This window comes from Natrix helvetica, assembly GCF_964273705.1.
Source record: "Natrix helvetica genome assembly, chromosome: 14".
Classification (NCBI taxonomy): Eukaryota; Metazoa; Chordata; class Lepidosauria; order Squamata; family Natricidae; genus Natrix; species Natrix helvetica.
In genome coordinates, this window is record NC_138564.1 from 298,851 (window position 1) to 323,440 (window position 24,590).

Consider the following 24,590-nt stretch of genomic DNA (forward strand, 5'->3'; position numbering starts at 1 on the left):
GCTTACGACCCCACAGAAGCTATCACCCAAACAAGTCTGATGGGCTCAATACTTCAACCGTTTTGATTTTGTCTTAAAGCACATTCCAGGTGGGAGGAACTTTCTAGCTGACTTCTCTCCCACATGCCTCAGTACAAATGTGAATGGGAGCATGTAGTGGACGCCATTATTCCCTCTACTCAAACAGCTGCCTAAGTAATCACCAGGCGGCAACGCCGTGACCAGCAAAACCAACCCACAAGCGACCTAACCACAAGACTCCTGCTAGCAGACCCCTGGTTCCAAAACAACCAACACATCTTGACAAAAAGAGATGACCTTGCATGGAAGGGACAAAACTCTACGTTCCAGAATCCCTACGTACCCTAGTTCTCCAGAAGAGTCACGACGCCAAACCGGCAGGCCACTTTGGGTTCCTAAAGACTTTACACTTAGCCTGGAGGTAATTCTGGTGGCCTGGCATAAAGAAAGATGTGGATAGTTCCGTGAAAAGTTGCACCATCTGCGCCACAATGAAGAGATGACTGGGAAAAACCCCTGGACTGCTGCAAACAGTAGCAGAGCCAACAAAGCCGTGGGAGGAGATCGCAATGGACTTTATAGTAGAGTTGCCAAAAAGTGGGAGAAACACGGTGATTTGGACTGTAATAGATCTGTTCTCCAAACAGCCACACTTCATTCCCTGTAGCAGACTACCCTCGGCTCACAAGCTTGCTAAACTGTTCATGAAGCATATCTACCGACTGCATGGAGTACCTTGAAGAATTATCTCAGACAGAGGGGTCCAGTTCATGGCTAAGTTCTGGAGGGAATTCCTGCAGTCCATTGGGTCATCTCAGGGTCTTAGTTCAGCTTTTCACCCGAGCACCAATGGGGCGGCAGAGAGATGAATGCCATGATAGAGCAGTACCTGAGGTGTTATGTGAACTATCAGCAGTCAAATTGGGCAGACCTTTTATTTTTTGCTGAGGTCGCGTACAATAATGCTGTTCACAATAGCGCAGGACTCAAGCCGTTCAAAGTAGTGAGTGGCATGGACTTTGTCCCAATGCCTCAGTATCCAAGGGACCCCCACCTCCTCTGTCAGCTTGACTGATTGGATGTTGATGCTGAAAGCAACTTGAGAAAATGTCAAAAAAGCATTTGCTAAAGCGGCACAAACCTGTAAGAAACAGGCAGATAAACACCAGGCTCTGCAATGGCTATTCCGGTTGGGAGAGAAGGTTTACCTCTCCACAAAATATTTGAGATTAAAACTGCCTAGCAAGAAACTGGGTTTATGGGACCATTCCCCATAGTAAAGATCATCAACCCAGTCACAGTGTAATTGAAACTGCCTCGATTGCTGGGGAAGATACATCCGGCGTTTCATAGTAGTCTCTTAAAACCTGTGATCGGATCCACTCTGCGATCACTACCACGGGAGCCCCCAGGGCCTATGGTCATAGGGGGCCAAACCCATTATGAAGTTCAATGAGTCCTTGATTTGAGGTGGCACAGGAGATAACTTCAATACTTAATCAAGTGGAAGGGCTACCCCTTATCAGAGGCATCTTGGGTAAAAAGTAGGAATATCCAGGCTGATCGCCTTATAGCAAAATTCCATGCAGAAAATCCAGGCAAGCCTGGGGGAGGGACGCATCCCTAAGTTATACACCTGTACTCAAATTGTCTTTGTGTCACACAGGTTGCTTTCGGGAAGTTAGGGGAGCCGGATGTCAACTTCTAAAGCGTTGCCATGACTATTATCAGGTTGGCATTCAAGGGAGAATTCCATGCATACCTTTGGCCAGAGTTGGATCTCATATTTCTACAACCTAGTTTGTGAATATGATGCATGACGCATGACAGAAGAGAGGAGATAGAGGAGTAAAGTTCAAACGCAATTAAGCGGAAGCCAGTTTAGGCTCCACAGAAGATCAAGCCAAGATGTTGATCCTAATAAATGAATGTTTTTGTTTGAACTTTGTCTCAAGGCTCGTAAATTAATTAAGTCATCTCTTGGGAATTTCACATTGTGGTCTACTTTGTCAAATGCTTACTGAAGTCCAAATATACTAAGTCTACAACATTTTGTTAAAGAATGCAATAAGATTCATTTGGCATGATCTGTTTTTAACAACCATGTTGGCTTCTAGCAATAACTTGTTCTATTAATAATTTGCTTGTTTCTAGGTGGTTGCAGATCTGTTGCTTGATTATCTTTTCCAGGATCTTCCTAGGTATTGATGTCAGACTGACTGGTCTGTATTTTCAAGGAACATTTGAACCACATCTGCTGTTTCCAGTCCTCTGGCAGTCCATTTACACTCTGGGATCTTTGAAAGATTTCAGTCAGTGGTTTCAAGATCACATCTGCCAGCTACTTCAGATATCTGGGGTGTCATCCATCTAGTCCTGGTGATATGAACTCACCTAGGGTGGAAAGGTGTCAGCGTATCTTTCTCTTGCCTGTTTTGACTTGCTTTCCTTTTCTGTCTTTTGCAGCACTGTTTTTGATAGGTTGGGCTGTTTTTTTCCCTTTTGTGCAAAGAGAAATGCAAAGAATGAAGTAAGCCGTTATGCTTTCTCTCTTCTGCTCATCACCTCCTTACTATCTTCTTCTGCTAGGTGACCAATCATTTCCTTGACTTTTTTGTTTCTTACATGTTGAAAGAAACTTTATTTTGCAAATGACAAATGGGCACTACTCAGTACCTGAATAAAGGGAAGGCCTCCATCTTCTTTAGCAAGGGTTCTCAATTATCTCATCTCAAAGACTTTTTTCCTGACATTCAATCAGAACCTACTTTTCTGTAAATTATACTTTTGTTCTGAGATCCTTTCAATATTTGAAGGGCCTGGTCATACCCCACTTCAATCTTGCCTTCTCAAGATAAATACAGCTGTTTCCTCCCATCTCACTTTACAGGACTGAATTTCTAGTTCTCCAATCATATTTGATGTCTTTATCTGAACCTTTATCCAGTTTGTCTGGAATTTGAAAATTTGGAAGCAAGAAGAGAACAGGTCTCTTCCAGAGTTAAACAAAATGGAACTATTCATGCCCATGATTTCATGTCCTGAATTTGCCTCTTCTTCAATATCCAAGATTCTTTTTCATTGAACAATTGCCAAGTGACATATTTTTCATTCAATGTCTGTGCATTTCTGTTACCAAAACAGCAACAACAACTTTGCTCCTTATTCTGATAAATATGATTGGAGTTTTTTCCAGTCCTTTTCTGTAACAGGTGATTCTACTTGATGTTAGATACTGATGTAGATGACAGCTGCACTTAAAGGGGGTCCAGCTGCAATTTCTCCCTGGAATCCATGCCTTCTGCCACACAAGCTTTGTCTTGGCTTCTGCAGCTATTTATGCCCCCTCACCAATCTTGAAAAAGCAGCTTTGCTCCCAGAAAGTGCATTTTGTGCAGCAGATTATTATTATCTCATATTGTGGCATGGGGGTGATATGTCTTTCTCCCTCCCGGCTCACCTTGGGGGCAGAAGTGAAATACTATGTGTTTGAACATGTTCATACAGGAGTGTGGGGACCAGAATCCGGACTATGAACTATAAATTTAAATTAAGTGAACAACATATAGAGATTAGAGGGTGCCGGGAGCAGTCTTAGCAAGCTGTTTCATGCACTATAGGCATGGCCATGGTGAGCACATCCAGGGCTGCTCAGGAGCATGGAACATGAATCCTGCAAGGAGAGAGACTCTTGACATTCTACAGCTGTCTCTTCTTTCAGCTGGTGCCATCTTCTCTGTCATGGTGGAGATTTTCCGTCCTGATGCACGACCATCCGCCCTTGCCGTGGCCAGCTCATTCAGCTGGTTGGGTCTCTTTATCACCGGCTTAGCCTTTCCCTTTGTGGTGGTAAGTAGGAATGAAGGCCATGATCCCAAAGGGAAGGAGAAATTAATTAAAATAATAACATGAATCATGTATGTAATTACAATTTTGGTGATTGATTTTTAAAGCTGATTTCCAATGCACCATTTCAAAACATTCTTATTATTCTTAATTTCAGAGAAATGTGTTCACTTTAAAGAATATTATTTGGATTTACTTCTGCTGTCCTTCAAGAGTCTTAAAATAGCTCAATATCGCATTTTTACTGTTTCTTTCAATTATTTCCAAAGCGGGTTCCCTTCCCACACCTCTTCTTTGCCCCAATGAAGACTTCCTTTCCTTCTTTCCCATTTTGACTTTTGAGCTCCAAGGCACTATAGGGAGTATCATTCAGAAGGGACCTAACTGACCAGCACATGAGTCATCCACTCCCCTGGATTAAAGAATTGACAGCCAAAAACCACCAGAAGAACTTAACTTTCTGACTCTGCCTCTCTCCTCTGCCTACTTCCCTGTTCTGCTTTGTTGCTTGGAGGAAGGTTGAAAATGTCTTCAATGCTTCCTTCAGCCACCAGAGTTTTCTACCAGTCCTTTAGGTTCCTGCCTCCAGAAAGGGCCTGTGCTGCCCCTGACTTTCAGCTACACATCCACCCATGTCCAGGCTTTCTGAGCTCTTTTAAGTTTTAAGTCCAACCTCTTTTTAGTTTGACCCACTGAGCACTTTGTCCACTCCTTCTTGGGTAAAAAGGACTTTCTTGTTGTCCAACTCACCAGTTGTCCATCAGATTCACTCAGTGGCTTGGATTTCATTAGGTTTTCAGTTAATTTTGAATTTTTGAATTTTATTGAATTTATAGACCACCCCCTCTCCCCGAAGGGACTCGGGGCGGTGTACAGACAGCAGCTAAAAAATCATATACACAATAGAAAATATTAAATACCCCTTAAAAACAGATTAAATATAAAGCCGTACAATAATAAAAATTAAAAAGCAGCCGAAAAAGTCTACCCCCGAAAATTTAAAATACTGGCCAGAAGGATTAAAGATTAAAGCTACGGTTAGGCCAGACCAGCTAAGTGGAACAGGTGGGTCTTAAGTTTCTTGCGGAAGGAGCGGAGATCGGTGGTTGTTCTGATGTCGGGGGGGGGGAGATCATTCCAGAGGGTCGGGCCCATCACAGAGAAGGCCCTACTCCTGGGCGCCACCCACTGGCATTGCCTAGTGGATGGCACCCGGAGGAGTCCCTCCCTGTGAGAGCGAATTGGTCGCAGGGATGTGTGGGGTAGGATGCGATCCCGCAGATAGCTAGTTCCTGTGCCATGGAGCGCTTTAAAGATGATCATCAACACCTTGAAACGCACCCGAAAAGCCACAGGTAGCCAGTGCAGCCCACGCAGGAGAGGTGTTATATGGGAGTACCTGGTACTTCCCATGATTGCCCGTGCGGCTGCATTCTGGACCAGCTGCAGCCTTCGGGTGCATCTCAAGGGAAGCCCCATGTAGAGAGCATTGCAATAGTCCAGTCAGGACGTCACTAGCGCATGAGTGACTGTGTGAAGGGCGTCCCGGTCCAATAGGGGACGCAATTGGTGCACCAGGCAAACCTGGTGGAACGCCCCCCTTGCCACGGCTGCCACATGGTCATCCATCGACAGCCGGGCATCCAGGAGGACGCCCAAATTGCGTGCCCGCTCCACGGGGGCCAGTTGTTCACCCCCGATGGCCAGTGATGGAACCCACTGGTTGAACCGTGGCACCGGTAACCACAGCCACTCCGTCTTGGAGGGGTTGTGCTTGAGTCTGTTACTTCCCATCCAGACCCGTACAGCCTCCAGACACCGGGACATCACTTCGACGGCATCGTTGGGGTGGTTCGGGGTGGAGATGTACAGCTGAGTATCATCAGCGTACAGATGGTACTCAACCCCAAAACCACGAATGATCTCACCCAGCGGCTTCATATACGTGTTGAACAGGAGAGGCGAGAGGACCGACCCCTGCGGCACCCCACAAGTGAGTGGCCTCAGGGTCGACCTCTGCTCCCCTGCCAGCACACATTGCGTCTGGCCGGAGAGGTAGGAGGAGAACCACCGCAAGACGGTGCCCCTCACCCCCAACCCCTCCAGACGACGCAATAGGATATCATGGTCGATGGTATCGAAAGCAGCTGAGAGGTCTAATAGGACCAGGATGGAGGAGCAACCCCCATCTCTGGCCCTTCAGAGATCATCCATCAACGCGACCAAGGCCGTCTCCGTGCTGTGACCGGGCAGGAAACCGGACTGGCGCGGGTCTAGATAATCAATTTCCTCCAAGTGGCGTGGGAACTGTTGTGCCACCACACTTTTTAATTTAATTTAATTAGCACTTCTAGACCGCCCCCTCTCCCAAAAGGGACTCGGGGCGGTGTACAGTCCATATCAAAAACATCATAAATAAAATTTAAACAATTAAAATTATTAAATGGATAAATACATAAATAAGAGGAGGATAAAAATAGACAGAACTGTAATTGCTAAATGAATAATTTAAAATATACAAAATTTAAAACCCCCGTGTCCTATAAAATTAGGTCCCCTAAAAAAACAGTAGGAAATATATATGCCAGGAGGTAGACGTTAAAAATTATGCCAGGCCAGCCAGTCGGAACAGGTGTGTCTTTAGTTTCTGCCGGAAGGAGCGGAAGTCAGTGGTGGTTCAAATGTCGGGGGGGAGGTCGTTCCAGAGGGTTGGGCCCATCACAGAGAAGGCCCTACTCCTTGGTGTCGCCCGCTGGCATTGCCTAGTGGACGGCACCATGAGAAGCCCCTCCCTGTGAGAGCGAATTGGCCGCAGGGATGTGTGTGGGAGGATGCGATCCCGCAGGTAACTAGGCCCTATGCCATGGAGCGCTTTAAAGATGGTGGTCAAAACCTTGAAACGCACCCGAAAGACCACAGGTAGCCAGTGCAGCTCGCGCAGGAGCGGTGTTATGTAGGAGTACCTAGTACTCCCCATGACTGCCCGCGCGGCTGCGTTCTGGACTAGCTGCAGTCTTCGTGCGCGTCCCAAGGGAAGCCCCATGTAGAGAGCATTACAGTAGTCCAGGCGAGACGTCACCAGTGCATGAGTGACCGTGCGTAGGGCATCCCGGTCCAGAAGGGGGCGCAATTGGCGCACCAGGCGAACCTGGTGGAATGCCCCCCTTGCCACGGCTGCCACATGGTCATCCATCGACAGCCGGGCATCCAGGAGGACGCCCAAATTGCGTGCCCGCTCCACGGGGGCCAGTTGTTCACCCCCGATGGCCAGTGATGGAACCCACTGGTTGAACCGTGGCACCGGTAACCACAGCCACTCCGTCTTGGAGGGGTTGTGCTTGAGTCTGTTACTTCCCATCCAGACCCGTACAGCCTCCAGACACCGGGACATCACTTCGACGGCATCGTTGGGGTGGTTCGGGGTGGAGATGTACAGCTGAGTATCATCAGCGTACAGATGGTACTCAACCCCAAAACCACGAATGATCTCACCCAGCGGCTTCATATACGTGTTGAACAGGAGAGGCGAGAGGACCGACCCCTGCGGCACCCCACAAGTGAGTGGCCTCAGGGTCGACCTCTGCTCCCCTGCCAGCACACATTGCGTCCGGCCGGAGAGGTAGGAGGAGAACCACCGCAAGACGGTGCCCCTCACCCCCAACCCCTCCAGACGACGCAATAGGATATCATGGTCGATGGTATCGAAAGCAGCTGAGAGGTCTAATAGGACCAGGATGGAGGAGCAACCCCCATCTCTGGCCCTTCAGAGATCATCCATCAACGCGACCAAGGCCGTCTCCGTGCTGTGACCGGGCAGGAAACCGGACTGGCGCGGGTCTAGATAATCAATTTCCTCCAAGTGGCGTGGGAACTGTTGTGCCACCACACTTTTTAATTTAATTTAATTAGCACTTCTAGACCGCCCCCTCTCCCAAAAGGGACTCGGGGCGGTGTACAGTCCATATCAAAAACATCATAAATAAAATTTAAACAATTAAAATTATTAAATGGATAAATACATAAATAAGAGGAGGATAAAAATAGACAGAACTGTAATTGCTAAATGAATAATTTAAAATATACAAAATTTAAAACCCCCGTGTCCTATAAAATTAGGTCCCCTAAAAAAACAGTAGGAAATATATATGCCAGGAGGTAGACGTTAAAAATTATGCCAGGCCAGCCAGTCGGAACAGGTGTGTCTTTAGTTTCTGCCGGAAGGAGCGGAAGTCAGTGGTGGTTCAAATGTCGGGGGGGAGGTCGTTCCAGAGGGTTGGGCCCATCACAGAGAAGGCCCTACTCCTTGGTGTCGCCCGCTGGCATTGCCTAGTGGACGGCACCATGAGAAGCCCCTCCCTGTGAGAGCGAATTGGCCGCAGGGATGTGTGTGGGAGGATGCGATCCCGCAGGTAACTAGGCCCTATGCCATGGAGCGCTTTAAAGATGGTGGTCAAAACCTTGAAACGCACCCGAAAGACCACAGGTAGCCAGTGCAGCTCGCGCAGGAGCGGTGTTATGTAGGAGTACCTAGTACTCCCCATGACTGCCCGCGCGGCTGCGTTCTGGACTAGCTGCAGTCTTCATGCGCGTCCCAAGGGAAGCCCCATGTAGAGAGCATTACAGTAGTCCAGGCGAGACGTCACCAGTGCATGAGTGACCGTGCGTAGGGCATCCCGGTCCAGAAGGGGGCGCAATTGGCGCACCAGGCGAACCTGGTGGAATGCCCCCCTTGCCACGGCTGCCACATGGTCGTCCATTGACAGCCGGGCATCTAGGAGGATGCCTAAATTGCGCGCCCGTTCCACAGGGGGCAGTTGTTCGCCCCCGATGGCCAGCGTTGGAGTCAGCTGACTGAACCGAGGTGCCAGTAGCCACAGCCACTCAGTCTTGGAGGGGTTGAGTTTGAGTCTGTTGTCCCCCATCCAGACCCCGACGGCTTCCAAACACCGGGACATCACTTCGACAGCCTCGCTGGGGTGATTTGGGGTTGAAACGTACAGCTGAGTATCATCAGCGTACAGATGGTATTCAACCCCAAAACCACGGATGATCTCCCCCAGCGGCTTCACATATGTGTTGAACAGGAGGGGCGAGAGGACCGACCCCTGCGGCACCCCACAAGTGAGTGACCTCAGGGTCAAACTCTGCCCCCCTGTCAACACACATTGCGACCGGCCGGAGAGGTAGGAGGAGAACCACCGCAAGACGGTGCCCCTCACCCCCAACCCCTCCAGACGACGCAATAGGATATCATGGTCGATGGTATCGAAAGCAGCTGAGAGGTCTAATAGGACCAGGATGGAGGAGCAACCCCCATCTCTGGCCCTTCAGAGATCATCCATCAACGCGACCAAGGCCGTCTCCGTGCTGTGACCGGGCAGGAAACCGGACTGGCGCGGGTCTAGATAATCAATTTCCTCCAAGTGGCGTGGGAACTGTTGTGCCACCACACTTTTTAATTTAATTTAATTAGCACTTCTAGACCGCCCCCTCTCCCAAAAGGGACTCGGGGCGGTGTACAGTCCATATCAAAAACATCATAAATAAAATTTAAACAATTAAAATTATTAAATGGATAAATACATAAATAAGAGGAGGATAAAAATAGACAGAACTGTAATTGCTAAATGAATAATTTAAAATATACAAAATTTAAAACCCCCGTGTCCTATAAAATTAGGTCCCCTAAAAAAACAGTAGGAAATATATATGCCAGGAGGTAGACGTTAAAAATTATGCCAGGCCAGCCAGTCGGAACAGGTGTGTCTTTAGTTTCTGCCGGAAGGAGCGGAAGTCAGTGGTGGTTCAAATGTCGGGGGGGAGGTCGTTCCAGAGGGTTGGGCCCATCACAGAGAAGGCCCTACTCCTTGGTGTCGCCCGCTGGCATTGCCTAGTGGACGGCACCATGAGAAGCCCCTCCCTGTGAGAGCGAATTGGCCGCAGGGATGTGTGTGGGAGGATGCGATCCCGCAGGTAACTAGGCCCTATGCCATGGAGCGCTTTAAAGATGGTGGTCAAAACCTTGAAACGCACCCGAAAGACCACAGGTAGCCAGTGCAGCTCGCGCAGGAGCGGTGTTATGTAGGAGTACCTAGTACTCCCCATGACTGCCCGCGCGGCTGCGTTCTGGACTAGCTGCAGTCTTCATGCGCGTCCCAAGGGAAGCCCCATGTAGAGAGCATTACAGTAGTCCAGGCGAGACGTCACCAGTGCATGAGTGACCGTGCGTAGGGCATCCCGGTCCAGAAGGGGGCGCAATTGGCGCACCAGGCGAACCTGGTGGAATGCCCCCCTTGCCACGGCTGCCACATGGTCGTCCATTGACAGCCGGGCATCTAGGAGGATGCCTAAATTGCGCGCCCGTTCCACAGGGGGCAGTTGTTCGCCCCCGATGGCCAGCGTTGGAGTCAGCTGACTGAACCGAGGTGCCAGTAGCCACAGCCACTCAGTCTTGGAGGGGTTGAGTTTGAGTCTGTTGTCCCCCATCCAGACCCCGACGGCTTCCAAACACCGGGACATCACTTCGACAGCCTCGCTGGGGTGATTTGGGGTTGAAACGTACAGCTGAGTATCATCAGCGTACAGATGGTATTCAACCCCAAAACCACGGATGATCTCCCCCAGCGGCTTCACATATGTGTTGAACAGGAGGGGCGAGAGGACCGACCCCTGCGGCACCCCACAAGTGAGTGACCTCAGGGTCAAACTCTGCCCCCCTGTCAACACACATTGCGACCGGTCGGAGAGGTAGGAGCCGAACCACTGTAAAACGGTGCCTCCGACTCCCATCCCCTCCAGCCGGCGCAATAGGATACCATGGTCGATGGTATCAAAAGCCGCTGAGAGGTCTAATAGGACCAGGATAGAGGAACAACCTCTATCTCTGGCCCTCCAGAGATCATCAACCAGCGCGACCAAGGCTGTCTCTGTGCTGTGCCCGGGTCGGAAGCCGGACTGGTGTGGGTCTAGATATTCGGATTCGTCAAGGTGTCGTGGAAATTGCTGTGCCACCACATTCTCAACAACCTTCGCTAAAAAAGGAAGGTTGGAGACTGGACGATAATTAGCCAGCTCCATTGTGTCCAGTGAAGGCCTCTTGAGCAAGGGCCTCACCACCGCCTCTTTCAAGGCAGTTGGTAAGAAGCCCTCACCCAATGAGGTGTTCACCAGGCCCAGAAGCCAGCCTCGCGTCACCTCCCAGGATGCCAGTACCAGCCAGGAGGGACACGGGTCCATTAAACATGTGGTGGGTCGCAGCCGTCCACGCAACCTGTCCAAATCCTCGGGGGCAACAGAGTCAAACTCCTCCCAGAATGGTCTCACAAGACTCACTGTTGACGGCTCGTCCGGCCCACTGGAGGGGGCCCATCCGCTCCGGATCTGAGCGACTTTGTCCTGCAGATATTCCCCAAACTCCTCTGCTCTACCCTGCAAGGGTGCCCCCCGTGTCCCCTGTGACAGGAGAGAGCGGGTCACCCTAAACAGGGCGGCAGGGCGGTCTGACCTTATTTTAATGCGGGAGTCCCCCCTCTCGCAGCTATGGCCTCCTGCCCTCTCAAGGGCCCACCTCGAGGACGGGTTCATTAACCCAGAGAGGTGGAGGAAGCGCACACTGAGGGGTTTTTTAATTAATTGTTTTTTAAAAGTTGTAAGGGGTTCCAGGGGTGGAGGGGGGAACAGGTCAGGAGGGATGGGAGAGCCAGGCACCTAGGTGTGGTCGAAGGAGGAGGGAGCGGAGTGGGGGAGGAGAGGGAAGATAGCATTCCTGTGCAGGGCTCCTTGATACCAACGGTCGTGGGGAGGGGCAGGTGCGAGGACAGATCAAGAGCGCGTAGTCGGTTGGGAGACCGGGGTTTTTGGTCATTCCCGGTCGTTCGTACCAACCCCTGCATACTAGGTGGTCAGGATCTACAGACCCAAGGCCTGAGACTGATATTATGCAACGCGAGGTCCGTTGTCAATAAGGCCCCCCTCATCCACGATCTAATTTTGGAGGGGGAGCCGGACCTCGCAGGAATAACCGAGACCTGGTTGGGCCACGAGGGTGGTTTACCCCTCGTGGAAATGTGCCCGCCAGGTTATCGAGCATTTCACCAGCCTCGGGCCCAGGGAAGGGGCGGTGGGGTAGCAGTGATTATCCGGGAAGACTTAGAGCCGAGAGAGTTCACTGTGCCACAGACATCCGGGTGTGAGTCCCTTGTCGTGAGATGGGGCCCAGGGAGGCAGTTGGGCCTGCTGATAGTATACCTGGCTCCTCGCTATACGTCAGCGGCCCTGCCTGAACTCCTCGAGCTGATCTCATCGGTGGTGGTTGAGACCCCCAAACTGTTAGTGATGGGGGATTTTAATCTGCCGTCGATGGGAGAAGCGTCTGAGGGGGTTCGGGAGTTCATGGCTTCCATGACAGCCATGGACCTGACCCAGTTAATTCAGGGCCCTACTCATGAGGGAGGCCACACGCTGGACCTTGTCTTTGTCTCTGGCCAGTGGACGAGTGATCTGGGAATAGGGGATCTAGCCATTATTCCCCTGTCATGGTCGGATCACTCACTTCTCTGGCTTGACTTCCCTGGAGCTACCCCCCACCGCGAGGAGGCGGAACCGGAAGGCATTAGATGGTTCCGCCCCAAGCGCCTGATGGAACCAGATAGGTTCCAGACGGAGCTTGGGCCACCTCCTGTGGATCTGACCCGCCCCCGAGTTGAGGACCTGGTGGACGCATGGAATAGTGCGACTACCGGGGCCCTAGACCGGGTGGCGCCTTTGCGGCCTCTCCTGCGGCGACGAACCACCCTGGCCCCTTGGTTTACTGAGGAGCTAAGGGTGATGAAACGCCACAAGAGACGCCTAGAGAGTCGTTGGAGATCCTCCCGTTCCGAATTTGACCGAGCACAGGCACGAGCCTATTTGAGGACGTACCTTGTGGCATTAAGAGCGGCCAAACGTCAACATTGTGCCGCTCTTATTGCGTCCGCAGATAACCGCCCTGCCGCCCTGTTTCGGGTGACTCGCTCCCTCTTGTTTGAGAGACCGCGGGAAGCCCCTTTACAGGGCAGAGCAGAGGAGTTTGGGAAATATCTACAGGACAAAGTCGCTCAAATCCGGATGGGATGGGCCCCTTTCAGTGGTCCAGTAGAGACGCCCGTGGCGAGTCTTGAGGGACCGCTTTGGGAAGAGTTTGACTCGGTTGCCATCGAGGATTTGGACAGGTTGCGTGGACGTCTGCGACCCACCACATGTTTATTGGACCCGTGTCCCTCCTGGCTTGTACTGGCATCCTGGGAGGTTACGCGCGACTGGCTCCTGGGCCTAGTGAACGCCTCGTTGGGTGAGGGGTCTCTACCGGCCGCCTTGAAAGAGGCGGTGGTGAGGCCCCTGCTCAAGAAGCCTTCCCTGGACCCAACGGACCTAGTCAATTATCGTCCTGTCTCCAACCTTCCTTTTTTAGCGAAGGTTGTAGAGAGTGTGGTGGCACAGCAGTTCCCACGTCACCTGGAGGAAAATGATTATCTAGACCCACGCCAGTCCGGCTTCCGACCCGGGCACAGCACGGAGATGGCCTTGGTCGCATTGGTTGATGATCTCTGGAGGGCCAGAGATAGGGGTTGTTCCTCTATCCTGGTCCTATTAGATCTCTCGGCGGCGTTCGATACCATCGACCATGGTATCTTGTTGCACCGGCTAGAGGGGCTGGGAGTCAGGGGCACCATCTTACGGTGGTTTGGCTCCTACCTCTCTGACCGGACGCAACGTGTGTTGGCAGGGGAGCAGAGTTCGACCCGGAGGTCACTCACATGTGGAGTGCCACAGGGATCGGTGCTCTCGCCTCTCCTGTTCAACACATACATGAAACCGCTGGGCGAGATCATCCGTGGTTTTGGGGTGGGATATCATCTGTATGCTGATGATACTCAGCTATACATTTCCACCCCGAACCACCCCAATGAGGCCGTCGAAATGATGTCCCGGTGTTTGGAGGCCGTACGGGTCTGGATGGATGGCAACCGACTAAAACTCAACCCTTCCAAGACGGAGTGGCTGTGGCTTCCGGCCCCCCGGTTCAACCAGGTGTTTCCATCTCTGGCCATTGGGGGCGTGCAACTAGCCCCCATGGAACAGGTGCGCAATTTGGGCGTCCTCCTAGATGCCCGGCTGTCCATGGATGACCATGTAACAGCCGTGGCGAGGGGGGCGTTCCATCAGGTCCGCCTGATGCGCCAATTGCGCCCCTTATTGGACCGGGATGCCCTACGCACAGTCACCCATGCGCTAGTGACATCTCGCCTGGACTACTGCAATGCTCTCTACATGGGGCTTCCCTTGAGATGCACTCGGAGACTACAGTTGGTCCAGAACGCGGCCGCGCGGGTGATTATGGGGAGGACTAGATACTCCCCTGTAACACCTCTCCTGCGCGAGCTGCACTGGCTTCCTGTGGTCTACCGAGTGCGTTTCAAGGTTTTGATTATGATCTTTAAAGCGCTTCATGGCACAGGACCTAGTTACATGCAGGATCGCATCCTGCCCCACACATCCCTACGACCAATTCGCTCACACAGAGAGGGACTTCTCCGGGTGCCGTCCGCCAAACAGTGTCGGGGGGCAACACCCAGGAGCAGAGCCTTCTCTGTGATGGGCCCAGCCCTGTGGAATGACCTCCCCCGTGACATCAGGATTATTTCCGATCTCCGCTCCTTCCGTGTACAGTTGAAGACCCACCTCTTTCAATTATCTGGCCTGGCTCAACCGTAATCTTTCATATTCCTCCTGACTGTCTTTTTTAAATTTTAAATTTTTATTGTATATTGGGTTTTTATTATTGGGGTATGTTAATGGTTTTAATTGTCTAAATGTTGTAATCTATTACCTCCTCTGTGCATGTATGTCTTTGTATATATGTATGTTTATATATGTCCTAGTGTACGCCGCCCCGAGTCCTGCCTGGAAAGGGAGCGGCTAATAAATCCAAATTTATTATTATTATTATTATTATTATTATTATTATTATTATTATTATTATTATTATTATTATTATTATCCATGGACGCAATAAGAGCGGCACAATGTCTACGTTTGGCCGCTCTCAATGCCACAAGAGCCACCACACTCTCTACAACCTTCGCCAGAAAGCAAAGGTTGGAGACAGGACGATAGTTAGTTAACATAGCTGGATCCAGGGAAGGCTTCTTGAGTAGGGGCCTCACCACCGCCTCTTTCAAGGCGGCCGGCAAGGACCCCTCTCTCAAGGAAGCATTGACTAACTCCTGGAGCCAGCCTCGTGTGACCTCCCAGGATGCCAGTATAAGCCAGGAGGGGCACGGGTCCAGTAAACATGTAGTGGCTCGCAGTCGCCCACGCAACCTGTCCATATCATCGGCAGTAACAGAGTCAAACTCCTCCCAGAATGGTCCCTCAAGACTCGCTTCCGACGTCCCTTCTAGACTACTGAAGGGGACCCACTCGCTACGGATTTGAGCGATTTTGTCCTGCAGATATTCGCCAAATTCCTCTGCTCTACCCTGCAGGGGGGCTTCCCGTGGCCTCTGCGAAAGGAGGGAGCGGGTCACCCGAAACAGGGCAGCAGGGCGGTTATCTGCGGATGCAATAAGAGCAGCACAGTATTGACACTTGGCCACTCTTAATGCCACAAGGTAGATCCGTAAATAGGCACTTACCTGTGTTCGGTCAGATTCGGAGCGTGAAGATCTCCATCTGCTCTCTAGGCGTCTCTTGTGGCGCTTCATCACCCTTAGCTCCTCGGTAAACCAAGGGGCCAGGGTGGCTCGCTGCCGCAGGAGAGGCCGCAAAGGCGCAACCCAGTCCAAGGCCCCGGCAGCCGCGCTGTTCCATGCGGCCACCAGGTCCTCCATCCGGGAGCGGGTCAGGGCTACAGGAAGTGGCCCAAGCTCCGTCTGGAACCTATCTGGTTCCATCAGGCGCCTGGGGTGGAACCATCTAGGACATTCTGGTTCCACCTCCCCGCGATGGGGGGTAGCGCCTGGGAAGTCGAGCTGGAGAAGTGAGTGATCTGACCATGACAGGGGTGTAATAACTAATTCCCCTATTCCCAGATCACTCTTCCACTGGCCAGAGACAAAAATAAGGTCCAGCGTGTGGCCTCCCTCGTGTGTGGGGCCCTGAATTATTTGGGTCAGGTCCATGGCTGTCATGGAAGCCATGAACTCCCAAGCCGCCTCGGATGATTCCCCTATTGACGGCAGGTTGAAATCCCCCATAACCAGTAGCTTGGGGGTCTCAACCGCCATCTCTGCGATCATCTCGAGGAGCTCTGGCAGGGCCGCTGATGCATAGCGAGGAGCCAAGTATACAATCAGCAAGCCCAACTGTTTCCCTGGGCCCCACTTCACGCCAAGGGACTCACACCCGGATATCTGTGGCACAGTGAACTCTCATGGCTCCACCAGTTATCCAGTGCTTCCCCCCTACAACCCCCAAGAACTATGCAGGGGGATTGTGGTTCTGGGAAGGGAGAAGAAAACCAGAAAGTGTCTTGATTTCATTCAGAAAGTCCAGAATGAACTGAGGCTAGACAGAATAATCTTTACCCATGGGAAATTCTTACCCTTCCTAGAGTCTGACGAGGCCTCAATTGCACCTCAGGTCCAATGACAATAAAGTAAACTAACTAAACCTCTGCCAAAAATACTCATCCTTATCTTTGATTTCCTTAGGAGGCCCTTGGCCACTACTGCTTCCTTGTTTTCTTCGGTGTGCTCATCGGAATGGGACTTTTCACCTACCTCTTCATTCCAGAGACAAAAGGAAAGTCCTTCCTAGACATCACAGAAGACCTCAACAGGATCCCTCTGGGGAAGAGGCGCACATTACCTGCTCTGGAAAGCAGCTCTGCCCCCAGGAGCCACAGCCTTTGCACCAAGTTATGACCACAGCCTGGCAAACTCTGCAAAGACTCTTTGATGCCTAAGCCAAACAGAATCATCAGGGTGAAAGAGGGGAGGAGCAGGGAAGGTTCTCCTGATGGATCAGGACAGCCAGGGAGAAGGCCTCAGGCACTTCCCTCCTTCCATTGGATCTGGAAAGCCAAGATTCTTCATCAGGCATGACAGGCACAACTATGAAGCTTCTGGGATCTACCACAAAAGCCTTAACTTTTAAAAAAATCCTAATAACATAATGTGTGTATCTTAAAATTATATATATTTAAAATATTATAACCATTTGATTATATTTATAGACCAGAGTGGATGCAATAGACCAAAGTGGATGAGATAGATGAATTCTGACCAAGCTTTGGCAGGATGAAGGCACTTAGTTCACCTCCCACAGATGCTGATTCTTTCATTACAGCAGAGGTGGGTTCCGCCCAGTACAGCCGTACTGGGAGCAGAAATTGGTGTACGTTTCAGTACCATAGAGTGGTGGCATGGCCACACCCCTGTGCCAGTATGCTCCCCTGGCCTGCCCCCATTTGCAAGGTGCTTCTCAAAGAGAAGAAAGTGAGGGCGGGGCTTCTTCAGAGGACCCGAGGCAAGAGCAGCCCTCTCTGAAGCAGCTGGAAAAGGTACACTTGGGTCGGACTGTGGAAGGAATTTAAACTTCATCCTCCTGGTGCATAGCGGGGCTTTGGGCAAAGGCTGGAGGGAAGGGTCCTGGCTCGCTCATGCTTTCTCCCTCCCTAGTGCAGTTTGATGCTGGGTGCCGGTGAGGGCTTGGCTTTTTGTATAACTTTATCCAGCTGTGTGTGGGGAGAGAAATGGATGGGGGCCTGGGGAGGAAGTCATTCCCCCCCAACAGTTGGATAAAGCTGTGCAAAAAGTCAGCCCAGCTTCACTGACTGCAGGTTTGAAAAAGCAACGTGTCTCCCTACAATCAAACTAGACTGGGGAGGGGGAGCATGAACAAGCACTGGGGAGACCACAGCAGGAAGGAAGCCAGGCAAAGGAGCATGCTGTAGCACACACATTCTCCCTCAGCCCCATTCTTTTGGAAGGCTCCGATTGGCTCCCCTCCGGCTTCTCTGCCTCTCCTCTCACCCCAGCCTGCCAGCAGAAGGTGAGTAGGTGGGCTTTATTGTGTTCCAGGCATTTCCCACCTGAACAGCATGCTGCATTTGCAATGGGGGAGGTGTTTGGACAAGGTAATGGGGAATGGAGGGTGGCAGAGGAGCTGCTTTCAAGTCATTGGGGGAGATATCCAATCCAACTTCTGTGCATGTGCATGTGTGTTTGAGAGAGATAGAGTGGGAAGGGGGGTAGGAGAGATATATCCAATCCAACTTCTCTGTGTGTGTCTGTGTGTGTTTGAGAGAGGGAGGGAGGAAGGGAAGGGAGAAAGAAAGAGAAACAAAAAGAAAAAGCCCTCTCTGAAGCAGCTAGAAAATGTACGCATGGGTCAGAGGGGGAGGAAGGAACTCAAACTTCATCCTCCTGGTGCAGTGCAGGGCTTTAAGCAAAGGCTGGAGGGAAGGGTCCTGGCTTGCTCACACTCTCTCCTTCCCTAGTGTAGTTTTATGCAGATTGCAGTCAGTGAAGCTGGGCGCCAGTGAGGGCTGGCTTTTTGCATAGCTTTATCCAGCTCTGTGTTTTGTGTGTGTGTGTGTGTGTGTGTGTGTGTGTGTGTGTGTGTGCGTGTGCAGGGAGAAACGTACAGGGGCCTGGGGAGGAAGTCATTCCCCCTCCCCAACAGCTGGATAAAGCTATGCAAAAAGCCATCCCAGCTTCACTGACTGCAGGTTTGAAAAAGCAACGTGGCTCTCTGCAATCAAACTAGACTGGGGAGGGGAAGCATGAACTGGAGAGACCACAGGAGGAAGGAAGCCAGGCAAAGGAGCATGCTGTAGCACACACACTTTCCCTCAGCCCCATTCATTTGGAAGATTCTGATCGGCTCCCCTCCAGCTTCTCTGCCTCTCCTCTCACCCCAGCCTGTCAGTAGGAAGTGAGTGTGTGGGCTTTATTGCATTCCAGGCATTTCCCACCTGAACAGCATGACGCATTTGCAATGGGGGAGGTGTTTGGGCAAGGCAACGGGGAAATGGGAGGAGGGTAGCAGAGGAATTGCTTTTAAGCCATTGGGAGAGATATCCAATCCAACTTCTCTGTATGTGCATGTGTGTTTGAGAGTGGGGGGAAGGGGTAGGAGAGAGGGAGGGTAGGGGTGGATGGGAGTGAGATATCCAATCCAACTTGTGTGTGTGTGTGTGTGTGTGTGTGTTTGAGAGGGAGAGGGAGAGAGGAAGCGAAGGAAGAAAGAAAGAAAAATAAAAGAAAGAAAGAAGGAAACTTACTTTTTAGCAAAGGAGGAAAACAAATGCTGTCACTTTAAATCCTAAGGACAAAATCACTTCTGGTTTGCCATTTGTAGTCCTCCAGAACTTTCAGGGAAACCTCCTAACCCTAACCCTAACCTCCTGAAGGTCCCCGAAGGCTCCGGAGGGCGAAACCGACCCTACGAGCAAACTAGAAGTCCATTCCCGAACTTCCAGTTTGCCCATAGGGCCATTTTGTTGTGCTTTGGAGGCTTCAGGGAAGCTCCTGAAGCCTCCGGAGGGCCTCCGGGGTGCAGGGAGGCTGTTTTTGCCCTCCCCAGACTCCTATAAAGCCTCTGGAGCTTGGGGAGGGTGAAAATGGCTTTAAAAAGGCTGAACTGAGCTGGCCAGTGCGCGCATATGTGGTGGCCAGCTGACAGAGCAACACCTCGTGTACCATCCCGGTGTTATATGGTTCTATGTTTTTGAAGTTTTGGTGTTTGTGCAATATGGGCTTTGTGTTTCTAAAAGGGTTTTGATGATTCCCTGCTTGTGAATGGAGCCAAACTTTCTATAGGTTCATTATCTCATTACCTCTATCTGGCAGGAATGTGAAATGAGCTTCAGGCAGGTTTCCCTTGTTAGCATAAAGAAAGAAAACCAGCACAGCAATTTAGGTCTAGAAGGCTACTTGGATGTCATCTAGTACAACTCCCTGCTGCAGCAGCAAACCTTACATTGTATGGATTATTTTGGTCGCTCTAACAGAGAGGAAAATTGCCAGAAAGGAGAAGGAGTTTATTAGGACAAGGCTGCCATGCAGAGGAAGGCAGAGATAGTCCTTGACTTATGACTACAATTGAGCCCAAAATTTTGGTTGCTAAGCAAGAGCGTTGTTAAGTGAGTTTCATCCCATTTTACAAGTTGGCCATGCCTACCTGTTCACATGACCACCAAACCATGCCCACAAAAAAGGCTACGCCCACAGAATAGGTAGTAAAAAAAGTTGAAACCCACCCCTGATCAACACACACACATACCCAGCCTCCAATGGTGAATTAAGGAGGGATAAAGACTGTTGGGGGCCGGACTATAGTTTGAAAAAAACATGAACAAATGTCTACGAACACTGCACATATCTTCATTTGTAGTGCAAAACCCCCATGAAATAATACAATATTTAAAATGAAGAACAATTTTAACCAACATAAATATACTACTAATTCAGTGGAAAGTGTGGGCCCGCTTATTTGGGATTACAGGGCTAAAGGCCTTTTAAGCCTGGTGGAGAATTACGTACTGATTTGCTTTTTGCCACACTTGTCCATCTACCAAAATTGTTCAGCAAGCAATTTGGTGGATGTACTTGATATATGGGAAGAATCAAAGCAGTGGGTGAATTCTCCTTCAGGCATTATATTGCAGTTGCATTTAAATTAGTGTTAGCCAACTTCAGCTGATTTTGAATAAGCTAGGAGATGACCCCCACCCACCCACCAACTCACTCACTTTTAAAGCACTTCTTTAAAAGCAGCCCCTTCCCTACTCACCCACCAACCCTGGATCACATGGCTGTGAAAAACATATGAAAGGCTGCTTTTAAAGATTTTTTTAAAGACTTTTAAAGTGTAAACTGTAAAGAAGTGTCTTTACAAGCTGCCAGCTGCTTTTCATCCCACCACTCCACGGTCTGGATATTTTGCATTGGCTAGCCATATCTGGCCCACCGGCCGTAGTTTGAGAATGCCTACTCTAGAGCATGTCATGATTCTATATCCTGTACCCATATCGTGTTTGATTGTAAACAATATTCTGCAGAAAGGACTCTTTACTTAGACTCTTATTTAAAAACCTAAAAGATGTCCAGGAGAAATTGCCTTGCTTCATGCAGGGGACAAACCTGCAAATCACTAGCAAGTGATTTTTATATCAAAGACTATTTTGAAGAGGACCAAATTACCTAGAACAGGTTGGGTAGGGGGTGAGAATTTGTTATGAACACATCCTACTATTTTCTCTGTATAAGTTTTATAATTTCCTTGATATGATCAGATGATAATCAATAAATTTTCAATAAACATACCTATTGAACCCTAAGCATGCAGATAGTCCTGCAATGAGGGCCACCCAAAAAATATGCCTGAGGGCCTGGAGGTGAAACAACCAATGTTTGGTTGCCATGGTCCAACTCATGTTCCAAAGTTTTAAACCATTTCCTCTCCAACTGTAACAAAACAAGCTAATTGTCAGGTCCACCATCTTTGGAATGGTGCTGTGCTGGCATCCTACCATCAAAGGACTGGGGGGAGGGGCATGATAAACCCATATGCATTTTTGTGGGGGAATCAAGAGGGGGATGACAGCTGAATAAAAGCTGATCAATGTGGGACTGGTTCATGCCAAGGCATCTTCAAAGCTGTTTGCCTTAAGTGTGGAAAGTTACCAGCCCAAACACCTCAATGTTCCCAAAACATCCTGGAGCATCGCATTTGCTTGGTTTGGACTAGTCATGGGGCTCCAATGTCTGATTGCCAGACATCTGAATTTTGTTTACTTGACCATGGAGTCATTGCAACAATCAGAACACTGTGTCAGGCCTGCAGCCATATTCCTTTTGGATCTTTGGCCTGCCACACTTTCTACTATTCTACTATGCCATTTCTACTGTGAGAAAATGGGAGGGGGGATGTACCAGCATTATACATGCCATGTGCCAGTATGGCAGTGGAGGTTTGGACCATGTGATGGACTTGTGGCTGTGGGGGCAAGATCATGAACTTACAATTGGGTGGGTGTGAATGCGCGGCTGGCTGCCACGCGGCGACGACCTCGTCTGCTTTTGGGACCCTCGCAAGGGTGAGCCGGAGCTAAGCATTGGGACCCCCACAGGGGTGAGCCTGTTAGGCTATGGCTGAGCTCGGCTATGGGACCCCCGCAGAGGTGCACCTAAGTTAGGCGGGTCTGGTACTGCCAAGGAAGAACGGACACCATGGTGTGATGAAACGCACCAACCAGCTCAGCGAGATAAAAAGACCTCGACCGGCTGATTGAGATGGTATTTATTAAAATCATACAAACGGTTTCTGTCTTACAGCGTGTTATTGCATGATTGGTTAAAATACTTGTTGCTGGGCAAGCTTATTCACTTGTTACACATACTTGTTACTGGGCAAGCTTGTTCACTTGTTACAAAAAGATGTTACAGAAAAATGTTGCAGAGAAATGTTGCAAAGCAGAACCTTGAGCAGGCTTTGTGCAGGCTCAGCAAGAATGTGATGCAGCTAGCAACTTTAAACATAATCGCTACATCTCCTCTGTTTTTACTTTATTAAAGCTGAAAACATGGAGCTTTTACGTCCATGGAGGTGAGTGCTATTTCAGGTCGCGAGTTGCCCTCCGACCCCAGGCTTCCTGTGTCCGCACCTACCATTCTGTCAGCGTCATCTTCCGAATCGTTATCCGAGGAGAAATGTAGCAAGGGTTGCTTACTGTCATCTGTTGGTACAAATATATATGCATTATTCTCAAGCATCATATTAATTTGTGCAGTAGCTTTTGCTTCAGCAATGGCATTCAAACTACGCTTTATCATGAATACAAAAATAGGCAATAAGCAGGGTAATAGTATACATCCCATAGCAATCATTGCAACAAATATAAAAACAGCTTTTAAACCTGGGAATTTGGGTAAAATACCATAGTTGAAAGGGGGGGAAACCTGTACCTTGTCTGGAGCAATATGAAGTCCCCCCAGATGTAACAAGTGCGTCCTTGTGGCAAAATTATTCTGTTTGATGCACAATTCCGCAGGAAATGAGATAAAAAGTGTCACTGAGTAAGTTTTGTTCATAGTGTGATGGTTTGTAAAGTACAAATGCAGTGGTTGATCACACCCCTTTGCGGGGTGCCATAATAAATCCTGAATAAATATCCATGGAAATATTTCTATGGGGCAAAAAAAAAAGGTATTGAATCATGCATATGCCAGAGTTCACAAGTCCTCACATACACAAGTCCTCACATATCTTCATGTTCCGTCTTCAAAAACATATCTTTGAAAAAACATATCTCTAACTTTCTTTCACTTACTGAAATCCTTTCTTGCAATGACCAGTTGCTGTACAAAATGCACATTGATTTGGTCCCAAAATGACCTCACCAACTGCCAAGCTTCAACTGTCCTTAGCAACTTGGCTTTTTCCTCTCTTTTGTTTCTGCAACATCTCCAGTACCTTCCATTCAACAAAGCACATCTTTTTCCCACGTCCATCCTGACTTCCAATTTAGGTCAGATGCCTTTTACCACATTCTCTTCCCATCTATATACAAAGTAACCATCGGGTGCTAACCATGTGAGTGATTGATTGTTTGGGTTTGTCAAGAACTTTTTCATGTTTATAACTTTAAACAAAGCAGTTTCGTCTTGTCCAGCTGAGCTATTTTTTCCTGACCACATTTTCATTATTTTAGAATAATTCAGTTCTTGGGCTTCCCAGGGCCATTTTTTCCCCCATGTTGGTTCCCCCACATACAAAACAATTAGTAACATTCAATGTGTTAGCAATGTCCTCTGCTAGTTGGACAAAAGTGTTAGTAACATGTTGTGGTATTTCAGGGATATTCAATTTCTCAATTTCCTGATAAAATAACCAAAAAAGTCCTTTAGTTGTTCGCAATTGCTTAGTTTGCTTGGTTACTGTCCAGCGTAACGCAATATAATGTTCTGAATCTTCAGGAAGCCATGTGTTGTTAAAAAACCATTGCCAAAAAGTACCTTTTTTCTTGATAGGAGATCGTTGTCGACAGGACATGGTGGGAGCATATGGCACTCCTTGTATGAAGGTGTAGCGTACCTGGTGTGTTCGTATGAGGGAATTGTATTTTGGAAAGTCAGGTGCGTTTCGGCGAATCCTTGCTCCTGGGAGAGGCTCGCTTACTCCTGGTGCATAGTCTGGAATTTCTTTGGCTTTCCACAAACAAGTATTCACATCGCATGGTTCTGGAAAACAGCATGAAAAATGGCGAAGCAAAGTTCTTGAAGAGGGGTGAGGAGAGGTGCGGACAAGAGTCATCCAAGAAAGAAAAAGTGAGGATAACGGAGGATAAGCCACAGACGGTGTTGAGTGGAGATAAACAGTTTGGTTAAAATAGGTGTTATTGGACAAAAACCCGATGCACGAGTAGGAGCCAATAGTTTGAGGAGTTACTTGTAAGGAAAGACGAACTTGACAAGAGTCATGATATAAGTATTGAATTAATATCAAAGGTTTTAAAGAAGGGAAAAGAAATTGGCCCTGATGCTGCAAGGCATAGGGGCAAGCAGTGAGAAGAGTGTCTTTGAACACAAAAGTCACATGAGTGTCAAGAGGTGCAAAAAACACCTGAGGGTGAGCAACAAATCGAGCAGAGGCATAAGATAACAATGAGAGAAAGAGTTTAAAGAAAAAGGAGTGATATGTCAGGGGGAGAAGAAAAGGCAGGGTCATCTTGATCT

The 24,590-nt window shown here is 49.4% G+C and overlaps 1 protein-coding gene across 1 annotated transcript in view; it reads left to right on the forward strand.

Moving 5' to 3' along the window:
- Positions 1 to 16,772, forward strand: part of LOC309399051 (solute carrier family 2, facilitated glucose transporter member 11-like) — a gene marked incomplete at its 3' end in the record, with an annotated part of 55,317 nt that extends 38,545 nt beyond the window's left edge. Inside the window, exon 12 of the mRNA XM_081966518.1 lies at positions 16,560 to 16,772. Within this exon, the coding sequence (XP_081822644.1) occupies positions 16,560 to 16,772 (213 nt within the window). The remainder of the gene's footprint in view (positions 1 to 16,559) is intronic.
- Between the last annotated feature and the right edge of the window lie 7,818 nt (positions 16,773 to 24,590).